This window comes from Lathamus discolor, chromosome 2 (assembly GCF_037157495.1).
Source record: "Lathamus discolor isolate bLatDis1 chromosome 2, bLatDis1.hap1, whole genome shotgun sequence".
Taxonomy (NCBI): domain Eukaryota; kingdom Metazoa; phylum Chordata; class Aves; order Psittaciformes; family Psittacidae; genus Lathamus; species Lathamus discolor.
The window spans coordinates 159,799,887-159,825,166 of record NC_088885.1 but is presented as its reverse complement, the minus strand read 5'-3'; the positions used below and the strand labels follow the sequence as shown (position 1 = coordinate 159,825,166).

Below are 25,280 nucleotides of genomic sequence, written 5' to 3'. Positions count from 1 at the left end.
CCATGGTCCTGGGTGCCCATGGCCCTGTGTCCCCATGGCCCCGTGCCACTGCATCCCCATGGCCCCATGTCCCCATGGCCCTGGGTGTCCATGGCCCTGTGTCCCCATGGTCCTGGGTGCCCATGGCCCCATGTCCCCATGGCCCTGTGTCACTGCATCCCCATGGCCCTGTGTCACTGCATCCCCATGGCCCCGTGTCCCCATGGCCCTGTGTCCCAATGTCCCTGTGCCACTGCATCCCCACGGCCCCGTGTCCCCATGGTCCTGGGTGCTCATGGTCCTGTGTCCCCATGGTCCTCGGTGCCCATGGCCCCGTGCCCCCATGGCCCTGGGTGCCCATGCCCCTGTGTCCCCATGGCCCCATCATGCTGTATCCCCAGAGCCCTGTGTCCTCCTGGCCCCGTATCCTATGTACCCATATCCCATGTCCACATAGCCCTGTGTCCCATGTCCTTGTGACTGTGTGTCACCGTGGCCCTGTGACCCTTAATCCCCATAGCCATGTGTCCCCAAGGCACTGTGTCCTTATGGCGGCGTGTCCCATGCCCACATAGTCCCGTGTCCTGTGGCCCCGTGACCCTGCATCCCCATAGACATGTGTCCACATGGCCCCTGTGTCCCATGTCCCCTTGCTGGTATACCCCATGTTCTCATAGCCCTCTGTCCCCACAGACATGTGTCCCTGTGTCCCCACAGCCCTGTCCCCCCAAGGCCTTGTGACCCTGCATCCCCATAGCCACACCTCCATAGCCTTGTGTCCCTATGGCCCTGTGTCCCATGTCCCCACAGCCCTATGTCCTGTGCTCCCTTGACTGTGTCCCATGTCCCTATAGACCTGTGTCCCCATGGCCCTGTCTTATATGTCTGCACAGCCGTGTATCCCCATGCCCCTCTGACCCCATGGCCCTGAATCCCCATGCCCCTGGCCCCTGCATCCCCACCGCACTGTATCCATCATCCCTGCATCCATGGCCTGTATCCCCTGGCCTGTGTCTCCTGGTCCTCTGCCCTGCATCTCAGGTCCTGTATCCCTTGTCCTCACTGCTGCTGGGATATATCATGGGGACAAGGGTGACCCACTGGATCCAGGATCCTGGAGCCACCACCCTGGGGGCAGAGCTGGCATTGGGGACACCAGACCATGGCAGCGGGGTATAAATATTGGCTAAATAGATTTATTTTCATACAAAGAATACACAGATTCCCCAGTTGGGACACCCCAAGCCTAGGGGACACCCCGAGATGTCTCCAGGCACCACCTCCATTGGCTTTGCCACCAGGATCTGTCCCCATCCCAGGGTTTGGTGCCAAGGCTGGCATCACCTCGGGGACATCGCTGTCCCATCTTGGTGCCTGTGTCTGCCTGGTGACTGCTCAGGGCACCCTGCCCCATGGGCACCCCCAGGCCTAGTCCCCTGCTCCCTGGTGCCCATGTTGGGGACATCTCTGGGCATTTTGGGGTACCCCTTGTGCCCTAATACTGTGGCTGGTCCAGACACCCCCCACCCCCCCTGCTGTATGTACACGCTGGATAAAAGAAGAAAATACAGATATTTATAGCCAGGGGGGGCAAAATGTCCCCCTTTAACCCCCCCAAAGTGTCCCCTGTGTCCCCATCCTGGTGCCCTGCTGCCAGCCAGTCCTGTCCCCTGTCCCCAGGATGGAGGTGGCTGACCCTGCCCCATCCTGGACCAGCCGAGCACCCGTGCCTCAGTTTCCCCATCACTCACAGGGCTCAACCACACCACGCGGTGGTGGGAGATGGAGAGTGCAGGGTGAAGAAGAGCCATGGTGGCCATCCCATGGGGACAGGGACGTGGTCATGAATCCCAAGGGACAGGGGATGAAGCTGGAGGCACTTGGGATTTACACCTCTCGCTTCGCCCCAAAGGAGAAACCTCACAGGCAACAGTGAAATCCCCTTTTGTCCCCTGATTTGTCACCCCTCTGTCACCCAGCCCTGGGCATGGAGGCGTCCAGCTCCAGCCACCCCACCTCCCTTTGCAGCAGGAGAGGAGGTGACAGGGGAGGTCCACAACGGGCTGGAGGGCATTTGTCCATCCACCTCAGCTGCGTTTGGTGACCATCTGCCGGTCCCTCTTCTTCTTCTCCATCAACCTGGTGGGGAGCAGAGCGATGGCCTTTAGGGCCCATCCTAAGAGGCACCTCCTGAGGCCACGGGGAGGGGACACTCACTTGCGGTTGCGGACTTCAGTGAGCTCCATGAGCCTCTCCTGGGCTGCCCGGAGCTCGTCGAGGCGCTGCTGGTAGCGGGAGTCGCAGCCGTTGGTGCGCTCGTAGCTGGAGACCTGGTTGGAGAGCTCACTGGCACGGTCCCGCAGCTGCTGGATGGACGAGTAGAGGTTCTCCTCATCTTCCTCCTGCTCCAACACAAGGGGGTGAGGCTGGTGGGATGGCCAGGACACCCCAGGGGGCTGTTCCCCCTTGTTCAGGATGAGGAAACTGAGGCACAAGGTTCCCCAAGCCACCTGGCCCACTTGCCTTGGCGTTGATGATCTCGATGTGGATGAGGAGGGCAGCGAGCTCCAGGTCCTCGGTGTAGCTGTTCTTCAGCGGCACTGATCGGTAGCCTGGACACAACACAATGACATGAGCTCAGCACCAGCGAATCACAGAATCAGCTGGGTTGGGAAAGACCTTTAAGCTCATCAAGTGCAGCCTTTACCCCAGCACCACCAAGGCCACCACTAAAGCAGATCACTGAGGGCCTCATCTACATGGTTTTTGAACACTTCCAGGGATGCTGACTCTACCACTGCCCTAGGAAGCCTGTTCAATACCTCACCATGGCCATATCCCTGCAGAGATGATGATGATGATTGCAGGGAGGTTGGAACAGAACTATGAAGGTTCCTTCCAACCCAACCTGTTCTATGATTCTATGATCATAGAATCACAGAATGGGCTGGAAAAGACCTTAAGATCATCCACTTCCAAACCCCTGCCATGGGCAGGGACACCTCACACTAGACCAGGTTGCCCAAGGCTCTAAATGGCCTTGAACACTGCCAAGGATGGAGAAATCACAACTTCCTTTGGCACCCTGTGCCAGTGCCTCACCCCCCTCACAGGGAAGAACTTCTTCCTTATATCCAACCTGAATTTCCCCTGTTTAAATTTAAACCCATCACCCCTTGTCCTACCAAATGACGATGATGATGATGGTGGTGGTGTGGACGGAAGAACCATACCTGTTTTGAGGCCCTTGACAGGGAAGGTGGCTTGTGCCAAGAAGTTGGGGTCACTGAACATGTCCTCCTCATACACCACGAAGCGGAGGAAGGCGAACTCAGGGTTATTGATGTCAAAGACAAACTGCTTGAAGAGCCAGACAGGGTTGAAGCCGTTGTCAGCTGGAGGGTGAGGAGAGAGTGGAGAGGGTCAGAATGGGACCAGATCCATGGACTTCTCCAGCATGGCACCAGCACCTTAGTGGGAGCTGCCTTCCTCTTCACTCCTCCATGAAACCCCGTCATGCACAAGGTGATGTCCAAGAGGACCCCAAAGCCCACAGTTAGTGTTGTCCCAGCATCCCAGGGTGGAAACATCACCCACGTGGACCCTCACCTACAACATCCGTCTTGTTCTTGCTGTTGTCATACTCGGAGCCGCACACTTCCACCTCCACAAAGGGACACACGATGCTCCTCCCGTTCTTGGGAAGGTGCCGGGCACCAAGGATCTGTGGGAGGAAGAGGAGGGTGAGATCCAACCATGCTGGGTGAGGAAGGACTCCTCAAGGCAGCCCCATGGGCTTGCCAAAAGCTTCATGGCCGTAGCTGGCCACACTACAACTTATTTATGATTGAGGTTGAGTTTACTTGATTGGACCCACAAAATTACCCAAGAAACTTCTGGATTCGTGCCCTGCTCAAGGCTCAGGTGCCTACAAACCAACCCACAATTACCCAAGGGTTGAGAAAGGTGCTTCTGGGCTTGCTTTATCTACTTGACCCCCCAGCCCCTTGCTTAGGTTAGGCTCAGCTCTGCAATTTTGGGGCTGTCCCCGGGAAATATGATGCTGCATGAGGAAAATGACCAAGAAACCCAAGAGATCATGGGGTGACAAACTCCATGGAGGAAATACATGGCTGAAACACGCAAAATCCACCCCCGGTTTTCCCAAAACGAGTGAGTCCCCATCTCGATGGTGACCACTTCGAGGTGGACTTGCTGTCCTCACCCACTTACCTGCAGCTGGACCGTGATGGGCTCCACGATCTTCAGGCTGTTCTTGTCGAAGGGGTCAAAAGTCTCATCCCTCATGATGTCAGGCTGCAGGACGTAGCCACTGCGGCCACCGAGCATGAAGAGGGCCTGGTTCAGCTGCATGGGCTTGTCTGTGGCCATGAGGACAGAGAAGATCTGAGCCTGGGGCTCAGGGACCTTCCTATGGTCCTTGTGTAGAAGGTCCTGCCCTGGCAAAACCCCTGCTAAAAGCCCCCAACCCTGACCAGGGCAGGGATGCATGAAGCACCCAAGAATTGCATGGAGATGTCCCCATCAGGATGAGGACAAAGGTTGGAGAGATCAACCAAACCACCTTGAGCAACAGGGCAGAGCCATTGGGGATGGAGATTTTGGGGTGACCTGCAGGGATTTAAAGCCAACTGTATACTGGGCTGCATGTCAAAGGAGGTGGTCCTGCCCCTCTACTCTGCTCTTGTGAGACCCCACTTGCAGCTCTGTGTGCAATTCTGGTGTCCTCAGCATAACAAGGACATGGAGCTGTTGGGGCAAGTCCAGAGGAGGGCAAGAGGATGCACAGGGGCTGGAGCACCTAATGTATGGGGACAGGCTGAGAACACTGGGGCTGTTGAGCCTGGAAAAGAGAAGCTGCGTGGAGACCTCAGAGCAGCTTCCAGTGTCTGAAGGGGGCTACAGGGATGCTGGGGAGGGACCCTTCATCAGGGACTGTAGCAATAGGACAAGGGGTGATGGGTTCAAAGTGAAACGGGAAGCTCAGGTTAGGCATAAGGTAGAAGCTATTCACCATAAGGGTGCTGAGGCGCTGGCAGAGGTTGCCCAGAGAAATGGTAAATGCTCCATCCCTGGCAGTGTTCAAGGGCAGGTTGGATGGGTTGGATGAGAAACCTGGTCTAGTGTGAGGCATCCCTGCTCATGACAGGGGCTGGAACTGGATGACCTTAAGGTCCTTTCCAACCCAAACCATTCTATGATGAGCCCAGCAGCCACCCAGGAGCAGGATTTACCGGGTGTCTGGAAGTTGAGGGCCACAAGCTGGCTACCACAGATCCACATGGGCAATGGGTCATAGTTGGAGGAGTCCAGGCGTTGCCCTTTGGGGTAGATGCGGCTGAGCTGGCGGCGGTTGTACTGCAGGAACTTCTTGCCCTTGCTGCGGTTAGCGTACTTCTCCGCCTTGGTCTCCGGGAAGGAGGACATGTCCCTGTAGCACGCCTTATCCGTGCCTATCTCTGAAAGCACCAAGGTGGCCATCAGTGGAGGTCTTTCTGATGGCATCTGGTGGCCCACCATGACTAGCTTCCCCCATCCATCCCTTCCCATGCTCATCCCATCATCCCCCTTCTCCAGCTCTTACTGTCCTCGTCGAAGGGCACCGGGCGGCAATAGACAACCAGCTCGGAGAGCTCCAGCGCGATCTTCTTCCTCCGCTCCATGATCTTCCCCTCTTGCATCTGCACAAGGGAAAACAAGGAGATGAAGGTCTCCCCTCAGTCTCCTCCTTTGGAGACACTGAGGACCATCTTAGCTATAAGGTGGAAGTTCACTGTGAGGGTGCTGAGGTGCTGGCACAGGGTGCCTGGAGAAGCTGTGGCTGCCCCATCCTTGGCAGCGTTCAAGGCCAGGATGAATGGGGCTTAGAGCAAGCTGCTCTAGTGGAAGGTGTCCCTGCCCATGGCAGGGGGTTGGAACTGGATGATCTTAAGGCCCCTTCCAACCTAACCCATTCCATGATTCCATGATTCTATCCGCTGGAGGATGGGACAATCCACCCCATGCTCTGCACCACGGTGCCCCTCACCCTGGCATCCGCGTTCTGCGTGGCCTCTCGGATCTTGGCCACCCATTCGTTGAGTTCCTCCTGCGTGTCTGCGGCCACATCCAAGGACTGGGCTGCGTGGGACATCTGCTGGGAATGGATGGTGAAGACAAATGGTTTGGAGCTCCTCCCGTCTTTGGAGATAACTATAAGGACATCAGAGGGGGGCTTTACTCGAAGACATTCCCAATGGATGGTTCTGTGGAGCAAACGAAACCTCAGCGGTCCCACTCCCTGGCCCCCACCAGCCCCTCCTGGCATCCCACCAGCCATTGGGGTCCTCCTCTTGCGAGGATCCCATCTTTCTAATGGATGGTTTCAGCTTTCCATGCATTGTCCTTTGAGACAGATGTCCCCTGAATCAGTTGGACCTCCAAAGTCCACCAAATTCCCTCTCCAAACCCAGCTCCATGTTGCTCCCTGCCACATCACGCCAAGCTTGTGCGTGATGAGCTGCAGCATGGGGTGTGCACCATCCCAGAAGGCTCCCACAGCCATGGTGGGGATATGGTGGGACACTCACCGACGTGGCAGGACGGCACATCAATGAAGCCCTTCAAGAAGTTCCCCAGGGGGCTGTTTTCTGTTGACTGGAAGAGAAGAAGGAAGAAGGGGGGGTGGAGGAGCCATGTGGGGCTAAGCCTGGTGCCCACTCCATCCAGCCCTCCAAACTGTCCAAGTGTGAGCAGAAGAAGGGAAGAAAGAACCTCTTGGAATGCTCTGCTCCACGGCTGAGCATCCCACAGCCTCTGGGACTGTCACAGGACTGGGAGCATCCTCCAGCTTCCAGAAAAGCTGGAGTGGGGCTGGGAGCATCCTCCAGCCTCTAAATAAGGGCTGGCTCAAGACTGGCAGCATCTCAGGTGGCTTTGGTCCCAGATGTGTGAGGACCAGCAGGTCAAGGGAGGTGATTCTACCCCTTTGCTCTGGTGAGACCCCACTCGCAGCACTGTGTGCAGTTCTGGTGTCCTCAGCATAAGAAGGACATGGAGCTGTTGGAGCAAGTCCAGAGGAGGCCACAGGGATGAGCAGGGGCTGGAGCACCTCCTGTATAGAGCCAGGCTGAGAACATTGCAGCTGTTGAGCCTGGAGAAGAGAAGCTGCGTGGAGACCTCAGAGCAGCTTCCAGTGTCTGAAGGGGGCTACAAGGATGCTGGAGAGGGACTCTTCATCAGGGACTGTAGCAATAGGACAAGGGGTGATGGGTTCAAACTGGAACAGGGGAAGTTCAGCTTGGAGATAAGGAAGAAGTTCTTTACTGTGAGGGTGCTGAGGCGCTGGCACAGGGTGCCCAGAGAAGCTGTGGCTGCCCCATCCCTGGCAGTGCTCAAGGGCAGGTTGGACAGAGCCTTGGGCAGCACTGTCTGCTGTGAGGTGTCCCTGCCTGTGGCAGGGGTTTGGAACTGAATAAGCTCTAAGGTCCCTTCCAATCCAAACCATTCCATGCCTCTATGATATGGCACTCACGGCCTCATCCTGCTCCTGTGCTTGTGTGCTGACAATCTCCTCCACGTAGTTGGCTGGGAACCACAGTTGCTTCTTGCCCCCGTAGTCCCCCCGCCACCTGCAAGGGGTGAGAGGATCAAGGCAAATGGACCAACCTGGGGGAGAGGGGTGTTCATGCTACATGCATTGTTGGGAGTGGTTGGAGAAGGGTTGAGGGGGACAGAAAAGGAGGCAGTTAAAACCCAGGGTGTCCATTCCACCTCCCACCCCTGGTGATGCCCACCCAGGGGCCACCCCATGGCCCTCACCAGCCGCCATCCTGCTTGTCCACGTTGTGGATGATGGCCTGCTTGCAGAAGGACAGCTCATCCTCACGCTGTGCTTTGTAATCGTAGAGAGCCTTCACTGTGCACTGGGTGACCAGAGAGGGGGACATGCATTACCAACCAGGGATGCTGGTGGTCACCGTGCCCTACTCAGCTCAGCTCTCTGAGTACCCGTGGTGAAGTGTGGGGGCTCCTGAGGGTCCTACACCCCAAAATGATGCTCCCAAATAGGTCACACCAGCAGTGAGATGTGTTAGAGGGGACTGAGGTATTGTAGGGGGCCCTGGAGGACCAGCATGTTCAGCACAATGTGGGCTCCTCTTCTGCGTTCCCCAGTGGTTTCTTCTGGTGCAGTCAAGGGGTTAATCCCAGGGGAAAATACCCCTTTGGGTTGAGGTTTCCCATGTCTGGTCCTGGCTTGAGAGCTGCTCTGCTGCAAAGGGACCTTTGAGGTACAGCAGTGCAGGAGCATGGGATTGTAGCATCACAGGGAAGGAACTTTGGGGCATCCTCCTCCAGGGTCAGCTCTGAGCACAGCCTGGTCCCAAACACCTCCGAGGATGGAGATTGCACCACCTGGGAATTGACCCTAAACCTGCTCTTTTGGGGTTCTCCAGTGTAAAGACATCCACAGGGGTTTCCTTGTTGTTGGGGCAAACTTGTGTCAGGTCCTTGCTGCAGGCTGGGCTCTCTTGAGACTTACTCCCACCACCACACTGTGACAGTGCTGTCACTGGAGCTTGGACTCTTCCCAAGGGATGGTGATGTGGGAAGAGTCCTGCTCCAGCATCACTTGAGGGTCAGAAATAAACAACAAAACATCACCACTTCCAAGGCCAGTGGTGGGAGATGTGGTGGGTCTAGTGGGGGATCATCCAGGAGCCACGTCTCACTAACCTCCACCTCTCAGGGACACCAGCTCAGTCTCTTACCCTTGCCATTGGCATCTTGTTGGCCTCTACGTAGAAGTGGGGGGTCCGCACCTCATACAGGGCTCCATAGTCCAACTCCTGCAAGAAGAAATGCCTTAGTGGGTCACCTGGATGTGGATAGTGGTTACTAGAGGATGCAGTGGGATCTGGGCTACCATGTGTGATCAAGAGGAGGCTGAGAAGGACCTAATATCCCTTTGCAACTTGTTGAAGGGGAATTATGATGGAGCAATGTGGGCAATGGCTGTGGAATGCGTTTGGCTGGTTCTAGTTGGGCTTCAACCAAAAGGCTGGAGGAGAACTTCCCACCATGATGAAGCTGGGGACAGGCCCATGGCACAGAGCCCCACCATCCTCACTCACGGTGGTGCCCATCTTCTCCAGGGTCTCCTCGTTGATGGGGTAGCGCAGCTTCATCTTGCGGTAGAGAGGGTGCTTCTCATAGTAGCTGATGAGGTCCACGAGGCTCTCAAACTCGGCCGAGCTGCCCAGCATGAAGAGCCGACCCTCCTGCTGGATGCGGCAGTGCTTGATCTTCCCCTCGGCCCTGGGGCAAGGAGAGGCAGGGAGGGACATGTGAGGGCTGGTTGGACCCTGGCTTCATGATGATGATGTCCTACCCCAGCAGGGATGCCATGGGGGTGACAACGGTGAGGATGTGGCTTTCCCATCACTGCAGCTAGAACGTTCCCCCATGACAGCATCATGTGTTCCACCATTGCTGATCCATAGCATGGAGTCACAACAGACATGAATATAGCATGACCAGCAGGTCAAAGAAGGAGGTGATCCTGCCCCTCTACTCTGCTCTTGTGAGACCCCACTTGCAGCACTGTGTGCAGTTCTGGGGTCCCTAACATAAGAAGGACATGGAACTGCTGGAGTAAGTCCAGAGGAGGCCACGAGGATGAGCAGGGGTCTGGAGCACCTCCTCTATGGAGACAGCCTGAGAACACTGGGGCTGTTGAGCCTGGAGAAGAGAAGCTGCATGGAGACCTCAGAGCAGCTTCCAGTGTCTGAAGGGGACTACAGGGATGCTGGAGAGGGACTGGAGTGATAGGACAAGGGGTGATGGGTTCAGACTGAAACAGGGGAAGTTCAGGTTGGAGATAAGGCAGAAGTTCTTTACTGTGAGGGTGCTGAGGCACTGGAACAGGTTGCCAAGGAAGCTGTGAATGCTCCATCCCTGGCAGTGTTCAAGGCCAGGTCGGATAGGGCCTGGAGCACCCTGCTCTAGTGGAAGGTGTCCCTGCCCATGACAGGGGTTTCGAACTGGATGATCTTACGGTCCTTTCCAACCCAAACCATTCCATGATCCTATGAATGAGGCAGTTCTCATCTTGTCTGGCAACCACAGCCAAGTCCAACCAGCCTTGAGGTGCTGGGATGGCCACACTCACCGGAAGGAGATGGCATAGGAGTTGGGTTCACTTCTCTTGCGCACCAGGAAGGCTCCATCCCGTGGGACCCTCATCAGCATGTGCTCAGCCTGCAGGCGCGTCAGGCTGGCATGGTACCACCTAAGCGGGCAAAGCATGGAGATGGTGGGGTGCCATCAGCATCCTCACCCCCAGAGTGGCACCCAAGACCTCACACCAGAGATGGAGGAGGCTGGTGGACCCAAGGGATTGAGGAGAACTGGATGGGGATAAGGAGCATCCTCACTCTTTGCTCTCATGGGCGTTGGGCTGGGGGACGGGGTCGGTGAGGCGCATCTCGAACTCGTTGCAGCGCAGAGGCACCTCACGGTAGTGGCAGATAAGGCTGTAGAGGCTGTCAAAGACCAGGTTGTCCGTCAGGTAGAACTTGGTGGCACCGGCCTCCTGCCTTGAGTGGATCCGGCAGTGCTGCACCCGGCTTGATCTCCTGCCATGGTTGTGAGGGAAAGGTGAGTCAATTTGTGTCCATGTCCCCACCATCCCATGCTCAGCAGTCACAAAAAGGTGGCATTTCCCTCCCCAAAAAGCCACCAAACCAAAGAGGTCCAACCCTTGGTAGGGGGATCAGACCAGCTCGGATGGGATCCTACCTCCCCTTGCGGCTCCTACCAGAAGGAGAGGGTGTAGTCGCCCACGAAGGTCTCGCTCTCGCGCACCAGGAAGGTGCCATCCTTGCCGCCCGTCTCGGTGCAGTACTCATGGAGCAGCTTCTCAGCGATCTGCCGCCCGTCACGGCCACCTCCAAGCTTCCCGTGGAACCACTTCTCCGTGAAGTGCAGCTCGTTGTTGTTGAACTCCTGCAAGTTCAGCCCAAAATGGGTGTTGGCACCACCTCAGCCTCCTCATGGGGTCCTCACTAAGCCCTCCTGCCCTTGGATGCATCCTGCTCCTCACACACCTCCTTCTGCTCCACCTCCTCTTCATCCTCATTGAACTGGTAGCGGGATGTCTCCTCTGAGTAGTAGATCTTGTTGCTTGTCAGGACGAAATAATGGGGGCTCCAAGTCTGGGAGGGAGGAAGAGCATCACCAAGGTGGGAAGAATGATGACATGAAGGGACAGGGCTTTGAAAAGCCTCTTTCTGTCCCTTCCTGTCTCCCACATCATTGCAATGGTCTAGGAGAGCCCATGACCAACCCAAACCCCAAAGCTCATTCCTATCTGACAGACCCAGCTTGGCCCCTGGATGCCATTGGCAGAGCAACCCTTACGTGGTCAATGGGGTCTTCAAGGTAGAGGATGCCGTTCTTGATGGAGTTGCTGATGTCGTTCTCTGAGTAACTGGCAGTGGAGACCTCTTCATACAGGTTCCCTTCAACCAGCTTCTTGTGCTGGGAACAGGCCAGGATGGGGAGATCAGTGGTGGGAATGGTGTCCCCAGCACTCTGAGCTCTCAGCCCTCAGGACTCAGGGCTCCTGCACGTCCCTTTCCACCACTCCCTGTTCCCCTTGATCACCTCTTGCAGTAGAACACTGGGGAGATGTCCTACTTGTGCACAGAGGGATATCACTCCAGAGTCCCAAGATTTGGGAGAATCACCATCCCTCCCAGCCCAACCCTTGCCTTTCCTGCAAAGAGGGGTTTGGGGTGGTGCCCACTCCCTACCTTGATTAGGATCTTCTTCTTGAGCTGGGTGGGTGAGGGCAACTCATCAGCATTGATGTCCACTGGCTTCGTGAGGAGCATGTCCCCAAAGACCTTCTTGAAGTGGGAGGCCATGTTCCTCTGCTGGACGATGCTGCAGTGGTCTTCGATGGAGAGGATGATGGGGAACCTGGAGGAAGCAGGTAGGAATGGTGGTCTCTGATGAAGGTGGAGGAGAGGTTGTCTGCACAACCCAGTGTCAGTGGGGAGCTGGGGCTTACTCGGAGGTGACAAACGCGTGTTCCTTGATGGTGTGCAGCACATCCAGGAACTTGATCTTGGAGGTGAGTGTGTGGCCATGGTAGATGATGGGGAGATCATCTGGGCCATCCCAGCAGTCCACTGAGTTGGGAGACACATTGGTTAACACACGTTAAGCTCTGGGGACCATGAGCCCTTAAAGGCCACGGAAGACACCACACCCCAGTGCCATAGGATGGGTACAGGGGATGGTGTCTCTGATGTGACATAAGCTGCTGGGTGGGGGCTCAGCATCTCTGGGAGGTGCCATGGGGACTCACACTCGATGCAGCGGCAGCCCATGCGCAGGCATCGGGCGTAGGCCTCCAGGGATGACTCGCTGGAGAACTGGTCCCCTGTCAGGTATCTACAGAGGAGAGAGGAGGACCATCAGCGGCCAGGGTGATGGGATGCTCACAATGGTACCCAAGGAGACCCCACTGTGTCCTTACGTGTTATGGGAGGATGAGATCCAGTACTGGGACAAGGGGTGGTTCATCTCCTCAGGCACCACGCGCTCATACTTGGCGTCCATCACCATGTTCTCCTTGGAGAAGAGGTACGTGAGGAACTGGAGAGGGAAGAGAGAGGTCAGATACTGACAGGGCTGGGGAGACAGCCCTGGGTGAGTGCTGCATGGGGCCACCCACCTCATCCAACTGGAAGGAGGGGTCTGATGCCTCTGTGGAGCTTTCCTTGAGGTAGGTGCACATGTAGTCCCGCACCATGCCCACGTCGCTGGCCCAGGGCTCCTGGGGAGCAAATGGGGGAACCAGGCTGGAGCATCCCATGGGAGTTCCCTGAGAGGGATGCCACAGGGATCTCTAAGAGCACCCACCTTCTGGTCATGCAGCAGGAACTTCTGGAAGTCATAGAGGGAGATTTGGCACAGCTCGGGGCGGTCCACGTTCCTGAGACATGGAGTGGCCACCAGTGAGGACCAGGAGTTGGGGTAGACCCCATGGAAGAGTCAAGGGCTCCAGCATCTCAGCTCAGCCTCCCTGTGGCCCCCACTCCTACAGCTGGTAAGGAGCTTGAGAAAGCACAGGCCATGGGGATGCAATGGGAACCTCAAGATGTGCTGTGACCTTGGAGAGGTGGGCACCCAGCCGCATTGTCCAAGGATACAGGGAGTAGGGCAAGGCGACATGTCCTACATCCCTGGCACACATTCCCACTCCCATCCCTGCTCCCATCCCCACTCCCATCCTGCTTTCATCCCTGCTCCCATCCCCTCTCCCATCCCACTTTCATCCCTGCTCCCATTCCTGTGCTCAGTCCCCCTCCCATCCCTGCTCACTCCTGTCCCTGCTCATCCCTATTCTCATCTCTGCTCATTCATGCTCCCATCCCTGCTCCTATCTCCACTAACAACTCAGTTCATTCTTGCTCCTGTTCTTGCTCTCAGCCCCTCTCCCTCATTCCTACTCCCATCTCTTCTCACATCTCTTCTCTCACCCCTTCTCCCATCTTTGCTCCCGTCTCTGCTCACATCCCCTCTCCCATATCTTCTCCGATCTCCACTTCCATCTGTATTCTCATCCCCAATCCCATCCCACTCTCATTCCCTCTCCCATCCCCTGCTCTGCCCCACAGCCTTCCTGCATTGCCCACCCAATGGATCCGACCCCTGCAAGCTCGGCTGGGATGGGAGCTGGGATGGGAGACAGGATGGGAGCCGTGGTATTCCCGGGTACTCACCGCAGGGGGAAGGAGAGCTCCAGCTGCTCAATGACCTGCAAGGCAAAGGAGGGACCAGGTTTAGCTGGTGGGGACACACCACAGTGGATGGGGGACACTTGGGAAGACAATCCATGGCTCCTACCGACTTCTGTGCATCAAACATCAGGTTCTTGTAGAACTGGATGAAGTGGGAGAAAGTCATCTCATTCCTGGCTTCCACCTCCTGTGGGACATGGTGCTGCTTGAGAGTGGGGTCACCCAACCATGGCCAGTGACCCCAGGGCTGGCTCCAGCCCGGATGTGGAGGCTTGAAGACCATGTCCCTGCATAGCTGAGGTGCTCAAGGGGTCCTTACCACGAGCTTGTCCCGCAAGAACCTCATGTTGGGGACGCGGTAGTTCACCTGGGGCAGCATGGCCTTCAGGTCCTTCACTGTGATGCTATGAGAAGATAAGCTGGTGTCAGACCCCACAGAGGATGGATGATGCCTGGATAGGTTCCAGCTCCTGACACCAAGGGTCCCACCCCAAATCCTGCTGGTCTCTGGGTTTGGGCTTCCACCCTACTGGGCTATGGAACCCCACAGTGACACAGGACCCCTATTACATGGGGTCTGACACGAGTGTGAGGACACAGCTGGCTAGATGGAGGCCACACAAGAACCTTTGGGTGCTATAAGCCATCACCCCATCTGGAGATGATCTCCATCTCCAACCCTATAATCATTTAAGTCCACATTCACTTGACTTGAGATGTTTCCTATCATGGGGAGATGTTCACAGGCTGCATTGATGGCACAGCCCCTCCTGGTGCTGGTGGAAGGGGGCATCACGGCTTCCATGCTCCTTACAGCAGCAAGGAGGGCACCTGCACTTGAGTGTCTTGATTTTTGGTGCCTTTGAGCACCCCAAATAACCTGGTACCACCTTGTCCCATAAACCTCACCCCCAGCCCAGTTCAGCCTCCAGATCTGGGGGGCAACTGGAGGGATACAGCCCTGTCCAACCAAACCCACCAGCTACTTCCCAGCACGGGGCTGTTCCAGTGCTCACCTGCCTTCCCGTGACCGGTCCATCCCATCAAACTGCTTCCGTAGCCACCTGAGAAGGAAGGGATGGACAGAGGGTGCTCAGCCCCATGCGCAACCAAACCCAGATGGGGTCCCGGATCCTTCCTCACCTCTCGATCTGCAGTGGGGTCTGGGCTTTCTGGGTGTCCGCCACCAGCCAGTTGAGGCCCGTTATCCACAGGTTGATATCCTCCTCGCAGAAAGCTGGAGGAGGAAGGGGAGGGCGGTGAGGTTGGGATGAGGGAGGTGGGATGCTGGGGACAAGGTGAGAGCTGAGGGTCCACACACCGGCCACGCTAAGCGTCCGCAGCCTGAAGTCCATCCCATAGAGGATGATGAAGCACATGGTGAAGTCCAGCTTGCGGGCATCCTCAGGGTAGCGCTCGAAGTCCCGTGAGTTCTTCCCCAGGCGGATCTCCTTGATCTCCCGAATGTCGACTGTGGGCAAAGAGGAACATGGGGCTGTGCATTGCCACCCTTCTGATGTGGACCCATGTGTAGGGCTTGGAGAAGCTGCAGGAGCTGGGAAGTGGTGAATGCTCCATCCTTTGCAGTATTCAAGACCAGGTGGGACAGAGCCTTGGGTGACATGGTCTACTGTGAGCCAGTGGCAAGGGGTTGGAGCTGGATGATCTGAAGGTCCTTTCCAACTCAAACTATTCCATGATTCTATGATTCCAGGAGACCACGTGTCCTCTGGGGAACCTTGTCCCCAGCATGGGGCATCCCCATGGAACTGCCCATGGGTGTGTGATGGTATTGTGGGGGCTGTGATATGTGTCCTGCAGGCAGACATGTCCCCACTGTCCTCCAGTGATGTGTCTGCTAATGTGACGGCACCATGGATATTGCATGTCCTTCAGGTAACCATGTCCCCAGAACGGAGCATCCCTGTGGAACTGCCCGTTAGTGCATGATGGCATCATAGATGCCATGGCCATGTGTCCTCCAGTGAACTCTGTCCCCAGGATGGCATGTTCCTGCAGCACTGCTGCAGCTGTGTGACAGCACCATGGGTGCCATGGCCATGTGTCCCCGAGGGAATCGTGTCCCCAGGACAAGGTGTCCCTGCAGCACCGCCTCCAGGCATGCGATGGCACCACACTCCTGTGTCTCCTCGTTTCCCAAGGATGCTGCATCCGGACAATGCTGCCCACTGGGTTCCTGGCTTTGTGGGTGCCACACGGCCTCCAGGCTCAGCCTGTTCCATCCCAACCATAGAATCATAGAATCGTAGAATCAAATAGGTTGGAAAAGCCCTTTCAGCTCACCCAGTCCAACCATTCCCCACCACTGCCAAGGCCACCACTGCCCCATGGCACCGAGGCCTCGTCTCCACGCTGTGTGAACACTTGCAGGGCCGGTGCCTGCAGCCCTGCCCTGGGCAGCCTGTTCCAATGCCTGAGCACCCTCTGGGGCAGGAATTGTTCCTCAGCTCCATCTAAACCTGCCCTGGTGCAGCTTGAGGCCGTTTCCTCTTGTCCCATCCCTTGTTCCTTGGGAGCAGAGCCCAGCCCCTCCTGGCTCCATCCTCCTCTCAGGCACTTGTAGGGAGCCATCAGGTCCCCCCTGAGCCTTCTCTTCTCCATCTGAACCCCCCAGGTCCCTCAGCCGTTCCCCATCACCGCTGTGCTCCAGGCCCTGCACCAGCTCCGCTGCCCTTCTCTGGCCCTGCTCCAGCCCCTCAATGTGTCTTGCAGTGAGGGGCCCAGCACTGAACGCAGGATCCGAGGTGCAACCTCACCAGCACATCTCCAACCACCTCTCCTTCTCCTTCTCCTCCCCAGGACAGACCCTGCTCCGGGTTAGGCTGAGCTGATCTTTGAACTGGAAATGTCTGCCCAAAGGTGGCAATTTGGAGCTGTGGCAGCCCCGACCACAGGGCGTTTCTTTCCTGCGCTGCTGCTCTCTCATTATCTGCTATATAAAGCCCCACCGGCAGCGGGAGGGTTGGGTTTCCGGACCGCGGTCTTCCTCACCGGGGCAGAATTCCAACCCTGCTTTTCCCAAGTGGACAAATCCCACCAGGAGCAGCATAACAACATGATGATGTTAGTGAGAACACCTAAAGTTGTCCTCGATACCATGAGCATCACCCCCCAGCACAGCTTTGCACACTGGGGCTGAGCCACCACCACCGGAAAGGGCTTTGTGTGGCCCAGGGTGGCCGGACCGTTGCAACAGGGTATTGTCCTGCTGAGGAAATGGGTCATTTCCCGGAGAATTCCCAGCCCAGCTTCATTTCCGGGCGCTTGGGAAGAGTGTAGGAGGCTGGTGGCTTGATGGGAACCTTCAGCTTAATTCAGAGTGGGGAAAGAAAAGCTGAATGCAAGGGGAGGAATAAGCAACGGGGGAGAAATGGAGCTGATTAAGCAGGAAAAAAAGGTGCAGAATGGTTTTTCTTGGCAAAAGAGCTCCAGAAAACACTGGAGGCTTTATCCAGCTTCCCTGGCTGGGTGACACGAGCCAAACTGCATGGATCAGGGTGGGAGTTTAGCACAAGGGATGCACAGGAGGCCTGCAGCCTGTGCGTGCAGTGGTTTGGGGACTTAAATCTCAACCTTGGATGATGGAGAGGGACTCTTCATCACGGACTGGAGTGATAGGACAAGGGGTGATGGGTTCAAATGGACACAGGGAGGATTTAGGTTAGATATTAGGGTGGTGAGGCACTGGAATGGGTTGCCCAGGGAGGTTGTGAGTGCTCCATCCCTGGCAGTGTTCAAGGCCAGGTTGGATGAAGCCTTGGGTGGGATGGTTTAGTGTGAGGTGTCCCTGCCCATGGAAGGGGGGTTGGAACTGGATGATCTTGAGGTCCTTCCCAACCCAAACTATTCTATGATTCTAAGTTCTTCCCTGTGAGGGTGCTGAGGCGCTGGCACAGGGTGCCCAGAGAAGCTGGGGCTGCCCCATCCCTGGCAGTGCTCAAGGCCAGGTTGCACACAGGGGCTTGGAGGACCCTGCTCTAATGGAAGGGGTCCCTGCCTGTGGCAGGGACTGGAACTGGCTGAGCTTTAAGGTCCCTTCCAACCCAAACCATCCTGGGGATTCTATGATTCAAGAAATGAAACGCGGTTGCTGTCCCCATGCAGCCCCCATGGCTCAGAGCAAACCTGCTTTGGTGCAAACAGGATATTTGGGGGTAAAAATGGGTTTATAGGTTAAAAAACAAACACTCAACCTCAAACCCCCTCATCGACATAACATCAGAGGGGAGCAAGAAGCCAGTGGCTATCAGGGTTCCACCAACAATTTGCAATGTGGCCATCCCCCCGCTTCAAGGATGAAGGATTCCAGGATCCAGCCTTGGACCCAACCTCTGGGCATTGCCAATAACAACAAAATCACATAATCAGCAAATGGTTGGTGTAGGAAGGGACCTTTGAAGGTCATCGAGTCACCCCAGCCTGCCACAGGCAGGGACACCTTTCACTAGAGCAGGGTGCTCCAAGCCCCTGTGTCCAACCTGGCCTTGAGCACTGCCAGGGATGGGGCAGCCACAGCTTCTCTGGGCACCCTGTGCCAGCGCCTCAGCACCCTCATTGTAAAGCATTTCTTCATTATATCTCTTCCGAACCCACCCTCTTTCAGTTTAAAGCCATGAGCCCTCATCCTATCACTCCAGGCCCTACTACGAGCCTCTCCTCACTTTTCTTATAAGCCCTTCTTATGAGCATTGAAAGGCCACACGAAGGTCTCCCTGGAGCCTCCTCTTCTCCAGGCTGAACAAGCCCAGCTCTCTCCGCAAAGGTGAGTGCAAAAGGTGCTCCTTTCCCTTGCTTATTTCTGTGGCCTCCTCTGGACTTATCATAGAATCAGAGAATAGTCAGGGTTGGAAAGGACCTCAAGATCATCCAGTTCCAACCCCCCTGCCATGGACAGGGACACCTCACACTAAACCATCCCACACAAGGCTTCATCCAACCTGGCCTTGAACACCGCCAGGGATGGAGCACTCACAGCCTCCCTGGGCAACCCATTCCAGTGCCTCACCACCCGAACAGGAAAGAATTTCCTCCTTAGATCCAATCTAAACTTCCCCTGTTTAAGTTTTAACCCATCACCCCTTGTCCTGTCACTACAGTCCCTGATGAAGAGTCCCTCCCCAGCATCCCTATAGGTCCCCTTCAGATACTGGAAGGCTGCTATTAGGTCCCCACGCAGCCTTCTCTTCTCCAGGCTGAACAGCCCCAACAGCTTGACTTGCTCCAACAGCTCCATGGGCACCCCAGAGGTGGACACGGTGCTCCAGGGGTTCGCCCTTTCACGCAGTAGAGGGGCAGGATCCCCTCCCTGAGCTGCTGCTCACACTCTGGGGGTGCAGCCCAGCACACGGGGGGGGTTCTGGGCTCAAGCACACACTGAAGCCGGGTCATGGGGAGCTCCTCCTCACCCAACAGCCCCAAGTCTTCCTCCTCGGGGTAAATAACCCAGCCCCATGAAGAGCCATGGGAGGAGGGAGCGGCACAGGGGCTGCACAATGCATCTGTGGCTGGCGGCTTCCTGGAAGCCACATCTGCAGCGGATTTGCAGGGCTCATATCTGAACCATGGCTCCAAACTCCTCCCCGCATTGTCTCACGGGTCCTGGGCATTAAAACACTCTGGAAGTCAGTTCCAGCTGTGAAAATCCCTTTTCTTTTCTAATGCAAAGCGTGGGGCAAAGGAGGTTTGAAATGGCTGGAAGACGCTGAGGGATCAGGTTCTGCCCAGAGGCTTTTAGGGATGCTGAGAGTTCTCTTAATGCATTAGGATAAAAGCAAAGCCAAAGTGGCTGGAGGGAATGGTTGTGCTGGGAAATCCCATTGGCCTGGGTAGTGCTGCTGTGGCATGAGCCATGTCCCCTTGCGTTCACCTTGGGCATCCTTTCTTGCAGGACACGTGGCAGCTCAGACCCTTCTGCACAGGGGGGTTTGGGTGACTTTTGGGGGTGTGGAGCTCATTTAAGACCTGAAATAAGGGATTTCCTCCTGGTCCAACGGTGTTAAACCCCATCTGGCTCCAAATGGTCCTATTTCTAACTACTTGGTGTTAGTGAGGCTGGAGGTGTGATCCCAAACTATCATTGTGGTAGCAAACCACCCCTCAGATATGTTTCTGCGATTGCCAAGCTGCCTTCACCCCTATTCTTTTTAATCTCATGCAAAGAGCCATTTTGGGCTCATTTCTGCTATTTTCTGCTGGTTTCTGCTAGATCTCCTTAGGGACCAGGGTCTGCTGAGGGCAATGAGGTGGAAACCCTTCAGGATGAGGTTAACTTTGTAGGTGACACTAAAGGTGACCCCATTGGCATAGACACGTGGCCATCAGCTGCTTAGTGAAGCATGTAATTAGCTTGTGTGGCACTGGGAATCCAGGGAAGAGCCAGGAATCTAGGGAAGAGCCCTGCCAGTCCCTAACAGAGACATCAGAGGTGTTGGGTGTCCCACCCATCCCTCTGAAAGGGGAGTGCATGCCTGAAGGGGGGATAAAATGGTCCAGGCAGGGGTGAGGTTAGATGCAGGGTGGGAGCAAGACCTCAGGGATGAAGAGGAGACCCTGGTGCTTCCATAATATCACAGCAAGTGATGTGTGAGCATGGAGAAGGGCTGTATCAGGGGGTGAAGATGCTCAAGATGGAGCTGTTCTCACTCTGGACTGAGGATAGCAAGTGGTGGAACTGAGTGGCAGAATTGTGCCATGTCCAGAGGGATTTTCCTTTGTTTTCGCCCTTGGAGGGAATGTCTACTCATTCCCACTGAGGGTTTTGGGCTGTCACATGGGAGAAGACAGATCCCAAGGCTCTGGTGGGGAAACTGAGGCAGAGCAGCATAAGTGACCCAAAACCCCAACCTGGCAGCATGTGGTGCTCCCAAAAGCACCCAAGGAGCTGGAAACACGTTCTTTCCATCAATGGAGAACTGGCTTTTCCCCAAAACCCACCTCTCCAATGACGGGTGTCCTTCCTCCCATAACCCATCCCTCCTCCTCCTCCAAACCTGCTCCTGCACTCAGCAGGTCTGGACAAGCACTGGATCCTGCCCAGGCTGATGCTCATCTCTGGGTGCCACCCTCCTTCCCAGCTCTAAGGCTCGCCATGGCTGCCAGTGCAGCTTAGGGTTGGTCCCACCATGCAGGAGCTGATCCCTCCTGGGTTTTGCTCTGTCTCACACAGAATTAGAGGTGGGTGATGGTTTTGGGTGGGTGATTGGTGGTTGTTAACGATGCGCTCTGAGTCCATCAGGAGAAAGGTACCTGTCACTTCCCAAACCTCCAGTGTGGCCTTTGCCAGCATCCAAGTGAGATGATACCCAAAACCTGGGCTCCTCACCACGTGGGGATGTGGGATGAAGTGATGTAGAGCTTCATGTCACCCCAACCTCGTGGTTTCATCCACTGGCTCTTTTTAGCTCAATTTAAGAGGAGGTGCAAGCCTTGAGGTGATGAGCACCAGTGCATGGAGCCCCACTGATGCCCAACGGTGAGAGTATGCCCCAACAATGTACGAGCCACCAGCAAATCCATAAGTAAAGCTGACTTTTATGGATGCTCCAGTAGGAACATCTCCTGTGCCACCAGTACAAACTTTGCATTGATTCAGTATCAATGCATGTGTGGCAGAGCCCAACTGGCCAAGTCCTCTCATGGGTTACAAGGGGCCACCACCATGCTCCAGTCCATGCTGCTGCCTGCCCCAGCAGCCTGAGCACCCTGGTTTGGGGTTAAAAGCACCATGAGCAGGTCGGGTGATGGCCACCTCCTTGTCAGGGAGGGTATAAAGCCCTGGGCATGGAATAGCAGCAGCTTGACCCCCATGGCAACTGGCAAGCCACAGGAAGTGGGTTGGATGAGGTGAGGGCTGCTCACTTCTATCTTTAGGCATCCTACCATGTCCAGGCACTCCCATCATGGCCAGAGACCCCACCATGGTAGGACACCCCATTGTGTTCTAGCACCCTACTGTGTCCAGGCACCCGGCCATAGCCAGACACCCCACTACTTCCAGGCACCCCACCACAGCTGGACGCCCTGCCATGACCTTCATTGCACTGGGCACCCCATCATGGCCAGGAACCCCATCACAGCCATGCACCCCACTGTGGCCAGACACCCTACTGTGTCTGGACATCATGGTAAGGCATCCCACCACAGCCACGCACCTTACAACCCATCACCCCACCATGGTAGAGCACCCCATCACAGCCAGGCACCTCACCGCATTAGGACTTCCCACCACAGCCAAGCACCCCATAACACGGCACCCCACCATGGTAGGACCCACCACCACAGCCAAGCACCCCATAACACGGCACCCCACCGTGGTAGGACCCACCACCACAGCCAGGCACCCCATAACACGGCACCCTACCATGGTAGGACCCACCACCACAGCCAGGCACCCCTCTATGGCAGGACCCACCACCACAGCCAGGCACCCCATAACCAGGCACCCCACCATGGTAGGACCCACCACCACAGCCAGGCACCCCACAACCAGTCACCTCACCATGGTAGGACCCACCACCACAGCCAGGCACCCCATAACCAGGCACCTCACCATGGTAGGACCTACAACCACAGCCAGGCACCCCTCTATGGCAGGACCCACCACCACAGCCAGGCACCCCATAACCAGGCACCCCACCATGGTAGGACCCACTACCACAGCCAGGCACCCCATAACCAGGCACCCCTCTATGGCAGGACCCACCACCACAGCCAGGCACCCCACAACCAGGCACCCCACCTGAGTGGGCATCCCACCATCACATCCCCCTGATCAGCATCCCCTGATACTCACTTTCCCCCTCCACCTTCTCGGGCGTGCGGCTCCAGATGATCTGCCTGGTCTCCAGCTTCACCTGGAAGGTCCTTCTCTCCGGCCTCTGCGACTTCTTCTGGTAGAACAAGGTGAGGACGGTGCCCATCTCCAGGCAGCGAAGGATCCTGCCCATGTCCCCTGCTTCCATCCTGCCGTCCTCCAGGAAGCCATTGACGCTGTTGAGCCTGGCCATGGACATCTTCAGTGCGCGGCCATCGCCCGGCGGAGCCGCAGAGCCGGGGTTGTCTCATGCAGGAGAGGAGGAACCAAAGAGCCGAAACCTCCCTGGGGATCGGCTCCGCTCGCCCCGGGCGTGGGTTTCCTCTATGGACAATGTCCCCTCGGCTGCACCGGGAGCCGCGCTTGGTGACGGTGGGGAGGAAAGGGGTGGGCTGGAGGTACCGCGACCTTCTCGCCGAGGTGGAATCCGGCCCCGGCGTTGGCATCCAGCGACGGTGGGAGAAGATGAGCAGCACCGGTGGCGTTGGCCTTGAGCTTCAGAACCGGGGGGGACACAAAAACCATCCGGCCCCTTTGCAGGCAAAAAAAGGGTGGTATTTTTACCCCCACCCCCCAACCCCAAAAAACCAGCAAAGTCACCCCCAAAATGATGCTGGTGGATCCCACCCCGGCCTCCGGGCCAAGCGGGGCCGGGGTTGGAAGAGGGGTGTGGAAAAGAGGTGCTGAGGGTGAGCGCTGGGAGCAGCGGGGTGGCGGTGGGGTGGGATGAGGGATGCGGGATGCGGGGTTGGGGTGGTGATGGGTGGGGAAGATAAAGGGGGTTCTCTCCGCTCTTCTCGTCTTCTCCTTAATTTCGGGCTGATGAAATGGACGCCCAGAGGAAACTGCAATCACACATGGCCGGAAAGAGATCAGAAAGGAATGGGAGGGAGGGGGGAAAAGCAAAGCAGGATCTTGGAGAAAGGGAAAGCCGAGCGGGAGGAAAAGGCGGCTGAGGGTGACATCTAGAGGAAGTCAGGATGGAGAAGTGGCTTTGGGAGGCTTCCAGGCCGTGCCGCCGCTTGTTTGGGTGGAAAACCTGGTTGGTTGGTGAAAGCAAGGTGAAAGAGGCTGCTGCGGCTTTAGATCCGGGTTGTCCCCGCTGCCACGCTGGTCACTGAAGCCCCACGAGTGACCAGAGTCATTGCTGGTATGAGTTCTGTCCTGCCTCAAGTATAGGGGAAGAAAAGGGCTGGGAGTTGTGGTCGGGGAAGAAACATAGAGGGGGGAAGGCAGCGAGGACAGGGCTTGGTGTCACAGCCCCTGTTTTGTCCCTTGGGTGGTTGTCAGCCCCTGTTTTGTCCCTTGGGTGGGTGTCAGCCCCTGTTTTGTCCCTTGGGTGGGTGCTGGATAAGTTATGGGGCAGATGCTTTGTGCAGGGATTTGGGGCAGGTGGGACCGTGGATGCAGGGAGTGGACAGGGGCTTCCTCCCCAGCCACATGCTTTGGGGATTTCAGCCTGGAGGGGTTCTGAGACTCCTGGATCGTATCAAGGTCCTGGTGATACAGATTCAGGTACCTGGGGGTTAAGGTGATGGAGCTTCAGGCACCCTGGGGTCCCCATGATGGAGGTTCAGATACCTGGGGATCCCTGTGATGAAGGCTCAGGCATGCCAGGTATCAGTGATGGAAGCTCAGGGACCCTAGGGTCCAGTGATGAAGGCTCAGCAGCCCCTGTGGGACAGAGGACACAGGAGATGGAGGAGCAGGAAGCTGTGCAGACCATTCCAGAGATAAAATCCATAGAGAAGAAGGCTTGACTTTAACTCTTGTCTTGCTGGAAACTCTGCTTTACTTCTCCCTCTCCCACTGCCATACCTGATCTCATCCCAGAGCTTCCCAGGGCCCTGCGGTGGAGCACCAAGCAAGGGACATTTCCCAGCAGTGGGAGGGATTTAGGGTCAGGAGAAATGTTCCATCTATGTGTGCACCCATCTGAATTGCAGCAACAGGAGCTGAGAAGAGCACTGGCCCCTATGGTGGTGGCACATATGGACCCACTGGAAAGCACTGGGGTCATGGCACGGGGCATGCCAACACATCTTGATACTCACACATTGAAGGGGCTGCAAATTAAAGCAGTTTGTAGCTTTACACCTAAAACCATACAATGCTGGGACAGAGACTTTGGAGCAGAACACCCTCTCGGTGGTTTTTGCTGGTGCGGTCTCCAATTGCTTCTGCAGGGACGGAGCTTTTGGCATCCCCAGCAGGACTTGGCCTGGGTGAACCTCAGGAAGTTCATTGATGCCAAGTGCAAGGTCCCGCACCGAGGTTGCGGTGATCCCCAGTATCAATATAGAGTGGGGATGGATGGATGGATGGATGGATGGATGGATGGATGGATGGATGGATGGATGGAGGGATGGATGGATGGATGGATGGATGGATGGATGGATGCATGGATGGATGGAGCAGCCCTGAAGAGAAGAACTTGGGGATGTTGGGTGAGGAGAAGCTCCCCATGACTCAGCTTCAGTGAGTGCTTGAGCCCAGAAGCCCTCCCCGTGTGCTGGGCTGAACCCCAAGAGTGTGAACAACAGCTCAGGGAGGGGATCCTGCCCCTCTGCTGTGTGAAGGGGAGACCTGAGAGCAGCTCCAGTGCCTAAAGGGGCTGCAGGAAACCTGGAGAGGGGCTTGGGACAAGGGCCTGT

General features: G+C 56.5%; 1 protein-coding gene across 1 annotated transcript; it reads right to left on the bottom strand.

The window, feature by feature from the left end:
- Positions 1–1,155: 1,155 nt before the first annotated feature.
- On the bottom strand, positions 1,156–23,493 carry LOC136009002 (1-phosphatidylinositol 4,5-bisphosphate phosphodiesterase gamma-1-like). Its single transcript, XM_065669074.1, has 32 exons — positions 22,606–23,493; positions 15,115–15,264; positions 14,937–15,030; positions 14,810–14,857; positions 14,113–14,197; positions 13,900–13,980; positions 13,776–13,810; positions 12,913–12,985; positions 12,725–12,826; positions 12,527–12,645; positions 12,356–12,441; positions 12,056–12,176; positions 11,796–11,964; positions 11,401–11,520; positions 11,088–11,195; positions 10,799–10,986; positions 10,416–10,616; positions 10,151–10,270; positions 9,114–9,297; positions 8,751–8,828; positions 7,801–7,904; positions 7,514–7,610; positions 6,570–6,636; positions 6,029–6,192; positions 5,585–5,681; positions 5,235–5,459; positions 4,213–4,361; positions 3,589–3,703; positions 3,213–3,374; positions 2,503–2,591; positions 2,197–2,381; positions 1,156–2,118 (listed from the first exon to the last, which is right to left on the bottom strand). The coding sequence occupies exons 1-32, from the start codon at positions 22,823–22,825 to the stop codon at positions 2,067–2,069; spliced, it is 3,888 nt and encodes a 1,295-aa protein (XP_065525146.1). The 5' UTR covers positions 22,826–23,493; the 3' UTR covers positions 1,156–2,066.
- Between the last annotated feature and the right edge of the window lie 1,787 nt (positions 23,494–25,280).

Bases quoted from the DNA above. Each gene is read 5' to 3' on its own strand.
- LOC136009002 (XM_065669074.1), bottom strand. From the start codon at position 22,825: ATGTCCATGGCCAGGCTCAACAGCGTCAATGGCTTCCTGGAGGACGGC. The intron at 11,521-11,795 runs GTAGGGAGTGGG...GCCTGTTCCCAG, and splicing joins AGAAGAAGATCCTAATCAAG to CACAAGAAGCTGGTTGAAGG. The intron at 6,637-7,513 runs GTGAGTGCCATA...CTTCTCTTCCAG, and splicing joins CACAGGAGCAGGATGAGGCC to TCAACAGAAAACAGCCCCCT.